Source organism: Balaenoptera ricei, chromosome 12 (assembly GCF_028023285.1).
Source record: "Balaenoptera ricei isolate mBalRic1 chromosome 12, mBalRic1.hap2, whole genome shotgun sequence".
In the NCBI taxonomy this organism is placed as follows: domain Eukaryota; kingdom Metazoa; phylum Chordata; class Mammalia; order Artiodactyla; family Balaenopteridae; genus Balaenoptera; species Balaenoptera ricei.
This window is the reverse complement of record NC_082650.1, coordinates 2,415,398-2,425,242: the sequence shown is the minus strand read 5'-3', so window position 1 is coordinate 2,425,242 and position 9,845 is coordinate 2,415,398. Positions and strand designations below refer to the sequence as shown.

General features: G+C 43.8%; 1 protein-coding gene across 3 annotated transcripts in view; it reads left to right on the top strand.

Moving 5' to 3' along the window:
* The first annotated feature begins 4,528 nt into the window (after window positions 1–4,528).
* The window catches only part of CEP43 (centrosomal protein 43), a 28,989-nt gene continuing 23,672 nt past the window's right edge, over window positions 4,529–9,845 (top strand). For all 3 annotated transcript variants that reach the window (XR_009506108.1, XM_059940840.1, XM_059940839.1), the window contains exons 1-5: window positions 4,529–4,720; window positions 5,450–5,503; window positions 7,246–7,300; window positions 7,781–7,869; window positions 8,315–8,452. Coding sequence is in view for 2 of the 3 variants with exons in the window: in XM_059940840.1 (XP_059796823.1) it covers window positions 4,619–4,720; window positions 5,450–5,503; window positions 7,246–7,300; window positions 7,781–7,869; window positions 8,315–8,452 (438 nt within the window). In the remaining variant the exon portion in view is untranslated. The remainder of the gene's footprint in view (window positions 4,721–5,449; window positions 5,504–7,245; window positions 7,301–7,780; window positions 7,870–8,314; window positions 8,453–9,845) is intronic.

Below are 9,845 nucleotides of genomic sequence, written 5' to 3'. Positions count from 1 at the left end.
GCGTCCTTTCCTATCTCCTGCATTCCATGTCTTCATCCAATCATTTTTTTTTCTATTTCTTTAATTCCATTTGATTTAATCAAGTTACATTATATAAACATTGGGAGGAGTATTTCCATAAAATATTTTGAGAACCAAGTAGACTTGGATGGTTCATCTTAGCTGCTGTGTGACTGTGGGTAAGCTGCCTAACTTCTCTGAGCATTAGTTGTCTCATCCGTAAAACAGAGCTTAGAAAACACAAAAATTAGCTCAGAGTATCATGGAAAAAATGCAATGAGGCTGTATATAAAACCAACTCATAATAGTTAATATTCTTATCGTGCTCTCTGTTTTAGACATTCAATACTATCTAGCAATCTTTCTAACTATACATATTCCCACACACGGAGACTTGTACCTTGTTTACAAATCGGAAACCAAGGCACAGAGATTAAGGAACTTGCTACAGTCAACACAACCAGCAAGAGGATCTGAACTCATGCAACGTGGCTCAAAAGTCCATACTTTTAACCACGACACAAAACCCGTTATCAGAAAATCCTCGTTGAAATAATGAACTAAGTAATTTCAGAAATGTATGATGAATATGCCAACAGGGGAAGTACAGACTTCTCTCTTTCCCAGCATGCTAGTGTCGTTCGCACAATCTATGAAGCATTTATGAGAACTCATAGGTCATGAAGCACTTTATTCATTCTTCACCTCTGTCTAAACCATCCCGACCTTTCAAGCACAGGACGGCTGACCTCAAGAGAGAAAGCATTAATACTCCTGAGTGCAGATGGAGAGACTATCCCCATGAGTCAATATGCATTTTCAATTTCTTGACATTAAAGAAACAGGGACTTTCCATGCCAAGAATATGCAAGTAGGAAGTCAGAAGGCATTTCCCCTGTTCCAGCCTCCTGAACTTATTATCAGAATCTAGTAAAAGAGTTTGTTTCTATAACACAGTCACATCTCTTGAGCCCATCTTCTCTGTACCCTCACTTCTGCAGCACTGCAGCATGAGTCCAGGCCCTTCTCTTTTTTTTTTTTTTTAAAGCAAATTGTCTATTTTTAGGTGTCAATCAGAAATACATTGAAAAAATATATGTTCACACAAAAAGTTGTACATGAGTGTTCACAGCAGTGTTTTTCATAATAGCCCAAACTAGGAAGCAATCCAAACGTCCACTGACTGATGAGTAGATAAATAAAATGTGTTATAACCATACAATGCAATATTATCCCTTATTAATAGTAATACGAAACGAAGTACAGAGTCAATGCCACAGCATGGATGAACCTTGAAAACCTTATGCGAAGTGCAATAAGCCAGTCACAAAAGGTGATTCCATTTGTAGGAATTGCCCAGAACAGGCTAAATTCAGAGACCTAATGTAGATTAGTGGTTGCCTGGGGCTGTAGGGTCAGGTGGGGAGTGAGTGCTAATGGGTAGGGCATGGGGTTTCTTTCAGGGAGGACAAAACTATTCTAAAATTAGAATGTGGTGATGTTGCACCACTCTGCAGATGTACGAAAATCATTGACTTGTACACTTTAACCCTGATCAGCATTGAATAATACCGTATTTTTATTCTTTGCCAATTTGATAAATGAAAATTTATAATTTGTTTACATATGCCTTGCAATGATTAATAGTGAATTAAACACTTTCTTATAAAAAAAAAGACTTGTACACTTTAAACGGACGAATGTACGACATATGAATTATTTCTCAACAAAGCTGTGACGGAGTGATATACTGAATAACTCCCATAAGGAGGTGAGTTCAATAATGCCAAATCATCAACTGTGTGCTGCTTCTCTTAAATAAAACACGGAGGCTAAATTGGAAAATACAAGAACAAGCTAAATGTGAGCACATAAATTGGTACCACATCTAAGGGCATCTTTTCTATCATTTCATTGTAAGCATTTTTTTTAAACTTTTAATCCATCAGTTTTGGTGAGATATGGAAATTAATAAATGAATAGCTCTCTTACCTCCCAAGTCAAACAATAATGCAGTTCCCATTTCTTCTTCCTTAATTTAAGGCTTATTTGGGACATTTAAAAAATTTAATGGTATGTTTCCTTCAGTTAGTAAAATAAACTTTAAGCAGTAGTATTAAAAATCCCATGTTTACAAATGATAAATAGTGACATCTTCGGCCTTAAAGTGCTCAAGGAAGTGAATGCTTTTGAACAGAGCTTCTACTTTCTTGACTTTATGATAGGAAAAACGCAGGCATTTTAAGGCAAATTCCCCTGTTGTATAAACGACTCCCTGGGAGTGAGGAGTTATACTAACTTTTATGATAGAGTAGTAATTGAAATAATACCCTAGTGACTTCGAAAGTTATCTTACAAAGCTGCTGAAAGAATCGAAATGGAGAACCGTAGCTTAGCTGAAAGAGGAACTCTAGTTGCAGACCTAGAAAAAGCCAAATAAAGATCAAGTGCACCGTGGCCTACTCACTGCCTGCGAGTTCCCTCTGCCCGCGTCCATCCCCCCTCACCCCCCATCACCAACGAATCAGATCCACATTTATGTTATTTTAAATTACAAAATCTTATGAGGTAGGTTAATACTTGACAGATGAGGAAACCGAGGCTTAGAAAGGTCAAGAGGCCTTGAGAAGTAACAAACGGTACAAATCCTCAGACTCAGGAAACCCAGTGAAGGCAAATGTGCTAGCAAACGTTTAACACCTGGCTCTCTGTTTTTTTTTTTTTTTTTTTTTTAAAGCCCTCATTTACAGTATTTGCCAATTTCCTTAGTGTTTCCTACCATAGTGGGTTTCAAGCTACCAATGTGATATCATGGGAACACGCCCTGGGTTGATAGTTGGCTGTCATATTCTTCCTTCAGCATTTTTCTATCATTAAAAAAAAAACCTGACTCCACAGTCTTTAAAATTTACCATTGCCCCCATTTCCACAAATGCTGGAGAGATTGCACAAGTCAGCACCCCCCTCCCCACGTGCATCCCCTCCCGCTTAGTCACAACTGCAAAGCCGTGGCACCACCCCGGGGGTTATGGCCACCCTGCTTACTACCAAGGGTGGGTCCTCGTGGCCATCTGGCTGATGAGTACCCCGATTCCAGAACCCCCTTCCCAGGTCTGCTTCACATGACCCGATCTGGGGCGACTGTCTTGGTTTGAGTGCCCCAGAAGCAGAGCCTAAGATCAGGCTTTGGGTGCAGTTTATTTGGGAGAGGGCGCCAGGAAGCACCAGTGGGGAAGTAGGGAAATGGAACCAGGCAGGGAAGGAACTAATAAAGGCTGTGTTTTCAAGCACGTTTCTATTTAACTAGAGCTCAAACCCGAAACACTGGAAGCTAGTGGACACAACTTAGATGTACCTCCTGCCCCCAGGGGTGAGGTGGCTAGGGGTCCTTACCCACTCATTGCCTGCAGGCCCTCTCGGGAGGTACAAACTCCCTGGCACTTCAGGTCTTCCTCAAGTGCAGGCAGAGCAGGTTTATTTGGGACCAGCAGAGATTTTGCAGACAGCTTCTTTTCATAGACATGTTACAAACACACAAGTAATTTTTCCACTTCCCTAATTTGGATCCTTTGCTTACTGTCTTTTAATTTACTAATTTCACTTCATAATTCCTAATCATCTTTTGATGTGTATATATATATAGATAGATAGATGGATTCTGCCTCATTCTCTTTAACTCCTGCATTCTGTGTAAGGATGTTTTACAGTTATCCTTTGTGACTAGACTACAGTCCATTTGCATCTGTTTTGTTGCTGTGGAGGTTACTCATCCCAGTGGTTAAAAAGCCAAACAAAAGGGGAAACTACTGAAAGGTCTCTGAGTCCTCCCTGTTCCCCTCCGCACCACCTGGTACCATACCCTAGACTCAGCTACAATTAAGTTTGTTTTTAATTCTTCTGGTTCTTTTCATTATATCTCTAAATAATATACATCCTGACCCATCAACCATAAATAGCATATTTTCAAAGGATAAAATTTTATCTTCTCTTTCAGCTCCTAATTTTAAAACTTACATTACTTTTAGTTCTAATGGTGGAAGATTTTGTGACTTTACCTAAGTCATTATTTATAAACTTACATATTCCCTATTGGCTCCCTGCAAAGGGAGATGAGGAAATTAGTATATTTATACTCTCTCTCACCCCCCCACCAACGTTATAAGTCTGAGTTTTACTTTTATACTGTCAAGAATTTGCATTCGCCTCTGCAATTATGATTACATCTTTCAAACTTTGCCCATAATTGATTGAAAACACTCAGCAGCATTCACGATATTAGGGGTACAGCAGGTCTGTAGGCAGCTCGCATATGCCTTTCAGCTGAACCTTTTCTGCACCCGGGTCAGCCTCCAGCTGTCAGCGCTGAGATGACTTGGTGCCAGCTTTGGCTTTTACCGGCCACCACAACGTCCTCCGCTTCGGCCACCGCCCCCAAAGCCACCCGAGGCCCCGCCCCGCGCCCGAGGCCCCGCCCCGCGCCCGAGGCCCCGCCCCGCCGTGACGGCGGGCTGCGCGCCGGCGCCGGGAGCGTGGGCTGAGCCGCGTTGCCGCGCGCCGTGCGGGCTGCGGCAACCGTCGGCCGTCGGCGCGGCTTGGGCGGTTGTCTTGGAGAAGCAAGATGGCGGCGACGGCGGCCGCGGTGGTGGCGGAGGAGGACACGGAGCTGCGGGACCTGCTGGTGCAGACGCTGGAGAACAGCGGGGTCCTGAACCGCATCAAGGTTGGGCGGGAGGCCGGGGGGCCGGCGGAGGGGAGGCTGGCCGCGGGCGTCACAAAGGGGCGCGGGGCGCGTCCGGCGGGCCGCCCGGGCTGGGGTCCGAGCTCGCGGGCCACCTCGGGGCGGTCCGCTCTCGGGTCGAGGGTCTCTCCCGGGGAGCCTCCGGGCCGCGCGGCGGCGAGCGGGTGGGGGGGCCCGGCCAGCCTTCGTCGGAGGAGGCCGACCGCGGCGTCCGGTGGTCGAGTCGCCCGCTACCCACCCTGGTCCCGTTCCAGGCCCGGTGGTCGCGTTGCTCCCCGCCCCTGGGTCTCCCCCGCCCCTGGGTCTCCCCCGCCCCTGGGTCTCCCCCGCCCCTGGCCTCAGCTGCTGGGCAGCGAGCCCCCCCCGCTGGCGGTGACGAGCGGGTGGCGGGCTGCTTCTCGGAGTGTACTTTGCAACCTCGACGCGACCGATGGGCGTCATGAAGGCCCGGAAATCAGGACCGCAGCCAGAGTGATGGGTGCTGACCGTGCCAGGGGGACAGACGGTGGTCACGGGGCACAGAGAGCTTGCGCCCCTCCGTCAGGACGTCTCGGGACGCCTTCTGGCCTCTCTTCGCACCTGCCTGTTGAGCGTTATCATCTTGCTAGTTTTCCTGTTGCCTTTTGAAATTTCAGCTGGTGAGCTGCTTGTCCTGAAAATGTCCTGAGATCATTTTTGTTCCTTTACCCCCGCCCCCCGCTTTTTTTCAAGGCTGAACTCCGAGCAGCTGTGTTTTTAGCGCTAGAGGAGCAAGAAAAAGTAGAGGTACGAAATCTACAAAGTTTAATGACTGTATTCGTTTATTTTTAATTTCTAATTACTTAAAAGCCACTCGGAAACACTGTTTCGAGGAGTGTGTAGCCAGGGACAATTTTGAACTAAGGATTAAGCTTCTTTACTGTTGGGAGAGGGTCACGATTATTCTCTTTTCATGTATATTTTAGGGTTTTGGAGTAATCTAAAGAAAGTCAAGGCACCACAACTCTAACGCCAGTAGTAAATCTCATAGATCTCTTTCCTTAGGGGAAATCCAGAACACTTGAAGAAACGGTTTCACAGTCAGTGGGTTTACTGCGGGACCCCTTAGAACCTTTAATATGCTGATATGCACGTAAATCCCCACCGGGTGGGAGGAATATCGTATGCAGCTTTTCTCCAAGTTTTCCGGTCACCCATTTATTTTAAAATCATGTAGTCTTTCTTATGTCAAAGGTCCTGTCACGTCTGTCTGTATAAGTGTATTTAGTTTTTTCTCTCTACGGCAAGTCCTGCCACCATCTTGAGTAAATATCGTGGCCAGCAAGCGTTACTCCATAATCAAGGCCTTCAACTTCCTCTGTGACAAATCAGCCTCTTCTCCTCCTCACTTTAGACCTAGGTGCCTTGCTCCTCTTTAACTTCAGGAAGGTCTTCAGTTCTTGGCTCTTCTGTGTTTTTCCAGACATCAGTCTTCTCTTAGCTGCCTCTTGTTCTTAGCTGGTCTGGACCCCGTGGTCCATATCTCAGAAGTCCTCCCTACCTTGCCTTCCAGCCATACTTGATTTGGGGAAAAATCTTAAGGGTCATTTAGTTGAGCAGATTAACTCCCCTCCCCGTTTGTGTCCGTCTGCACTAGAGTGGTCAGCCCGCGCTGGACTGCTGACGTTCCTGGTTGGTGGGTCCAGCCTCCGTGAGGTCCGGAGCTGGCTGACCCGGAGTCTCGTCTCTGCTCAGCAGCTCCCACTTCACCTTCACGTTAGCCTCCGACATCACGTTACAGGTAGGCTAGGAGGCTACATCACGTTAGCCTCCTAGCCTACCTGTTTCCTTCACTGTTGACGGACGGTCTTGTCTCTCCCTTCACTAGATAATAGAAGCATCAGATCCTAACTTCTTGTGTCCTCCCCCGCAATCTGTCACTCATCTCAGAAAAAGCTCCCCTGCATCTGTGTTCATCTGTTTCTCGTTCCTTCCTGCTTTAGTAGAGGCGACGCTATCTTGTCCAAGAATAATCACTTTCTCTGGGTTTTACCTTCTAGGTGTCACTGTCAGTGCCTCTTCTATACGCTGTTATCTTTGGCCTCTCCCTTTCTCCTGGCTCTTCTGTTGAGCACAGAAACATGTTTACATCTCTCTCAAGGAGAGAGCTGTTTCCCTTGACTCATGTTTTGCTTTTTAATACCTCTGCAACTTTTTTCCTCAGTTTTGAAAGACTGTGTCTCTCTTATACCTTTCCTTATGCTCCAGGCACCCTCAAATTCATTAACATCTTAAATCCGTCACTACTACACCTAAGTAATTTCTTTTGCTGCTGTCAAGAAGAATCTCCTAATTGAGTATATCTCAGTCCTTACCTTAGCAAAAAGTAGTTCCTGTAGTGATCAGTAGTTATAGAATGGGTTTAGCCATCATTTTGTGAGTGACAGTATTTAATTTAATATCTTTGCCAAAAAATTGAACTTTAGTCTACATTTTGTAGTGGTTTGGGGATAAATGTATAACACTTAAAATATTTCATTTTTTAACAGAACAAAACTCCTTTAGTCAATGAGAGCCTGAAAAAGTTTTTAAATACGAAAGATGGTAAGATGTTTTTTGTTGTTTATTTTGTCTGTCTCTGAATTTTCAAATCTTGACTCCATTTGGGAGAAATGAGGAATTTCAGATTATTTTTTTGAAGTATCTGATTCTTATAGGTTCTCATTTTAAATTGTATATTATTGTACAACTGAGTTGCCATTAAATATCAGTGGTCATGGGAAATTGTTGGTTAAAGCCAATTTTATTGTAAAAAGCTGATTTTACTGTGAAAAGCAAAACAGTCACCCATTTATGAAATGTCACATTGTGTTACTGATAGTTCCAGACCAATGATCCTAATGAGGAAATGGCGGAACTGAGATGTTCATCACTTAATTGTATTATTCAAGAGAAGAAATTTGCAATTTGAAACATTGAGAAACTTCTTTTCTCCCTTTACTGTAGTTATCTTACTTCCAGTGTCAGTGAGGAGGCCTCGGGTTCCTAAAGACCCTCTCTCACCTTCTCTTTTGCTCTTTGCAGGCCGGCTGGTGGCTAGTCTCGTTGCCGAATTTCTTCAGTTTTTCAATCTTGACTTTACCTTGGCTGTTTTTCAACCTGAAACTAGCACAGTAAGAATGATGCTTTTTACGTCTGTCTCTGAAACTGCCTTTGATACAGATGGGTTCATTACAAGCTGAAAGTTAACAAAATTTGACAACTTACTTAGAGTGTCTTGCATAAAGGTTATATTTTATAGTTGATTATCTGTTTTTCTCAAAAGCCATCTGAGCTGTCAGATAGCGGGCACCAGTGTCCCTGCTTCACATAACTTGACAGAAGTGTTGTTAACTTGTTCTGCTCTAAGCCTGTACCTGGTAACGGAGACTTTGAATGGAGAGACTTGGTAAAAGAAATATATAATTCTTAAAAATGGACTTTTCATTCCTTAGAAAAACGGCCTCTTTGAGTTTAGAGATGTCTTTAAGTTCTGAAAATATTTTTCTTTAATCTCTGAAAATAACTTTTCTATATTTTGGTGCATTTATACTTCTTTATATCTTATTTCTTTCCCAGTTTCAAGGTCTCGAAGGTCGAGAGAATTTAGCCCGAGATTTAGGCATTATTGAAGCAGAAGGTACGGTGGGTGGACCCTTATTATTAGAAGTGATCAGACGCTGTCAACAGAAAGAAAAAGGGCCAACCAGTGGGGAAGTAAGTACAGTCCTATCCTTTGTTACCTGTTTCTGTTTTCCAGTCATTGCCTGTCTAGTGCGGCCACGCAGATTAGTGCATACGTAATGAGTCGGGTTTAAATAAAAAGAGGTTATTCCTTCAAAACAAGACATACTCAGAGATTGTATAAATGCACATTTTGATGAAAATTGGAGATGTGGTAGCTCTGAGGCTGCTGCTGCACCTGTTCTGGGAGTGACATCAGACCAGGGAGTTCAGGGGCTGGGCTGTGTGGAGCAATCCCAGCTCCTCCACTAACTACCCTCCGGCCTTGGGCATGCGACTCCCCTCCCCGGGCCTCCTTTGTAGATGGGGATGGTAGTCTTCCTCGCAGGCGTCGTGGGGCTTACACGCGTGACTCAGTACACGCGTGAGTTAGTACACGCGTGAGTTAGTGCATGTGAAATGCTGAGAACCTCAACTGTTGGCTGTTACTTTTACTACTATTTTTAAACATAGAAGGGCTGAATTATAGGCTAGTTAACAATTTTTTGAACTTAAAGCCTTTTTTAAACTAGGCTTAAAACTTTAAGCTGTTGATTTTTACAGTTTCTAAACATTTTCATACTTTGTTTTTTTGATTAGCCATTGTCTTTCTTATCCTTTCTTTTTAGAAATCGTGCTAAGGAGATTAATGGTCTGATTTCCTTTACAAACATTAGTTTTACATAAAGATACTGTTTCATGGATGTAGACAACATCATAACTGTTCCAGATACCTGGTTAAATGTGTGCTTTTAGTCAGGTTGGTCTGTAGGAATGTGGAAGGTAATGGACTTTGGACTTTTGATGCTGGAGAAGAAAACTAGCTGTGGATTAGCCCACCGAACTCAGTGAAGCTTTCACCAAAAGTGCATTTTAACTCCCCCTTAAAAACCAGGTTGCTGTGCCCACATCTTTTCAGTCTTTTCTATTCATGATTGCTGAATTAATTCAGCCCTTTGCCTATTTCTTCCCTCTTTAAACATTACAGTGACTATGTAATGGCAACTAAATAATCTCCAGGTTCCTGAACTTTAAGATCCTGCATGATGTGGCACCACCCTGGCTTTCGAGCCTTATGCCTTTTTTTGAAATGTGCAACCTTGTGCTTAGGCCCGGTGGAACTTACCCTTGAAAGTGGCTTTTGCTTTCTTGCCGTCCCCTTTTTCCCATCTATTCTCCACCCGGAGCAGTGCGTCCTCTCCCACACCCAGCTGTGCAATGTTACCATCCACGTTCTCTCTTTTTTTTTTTTATAAATTTATTTATTTTTATTTATTTTATTTTATTTTTTAGCTGCGTTGGATCTTCGTTGCTGCGTGCAGGCTTTCTCTAGTTGCAGCGAGAGGGGGATATTGTTCGTTGCGGTTGGCGGGCTTCTCATTGTGGA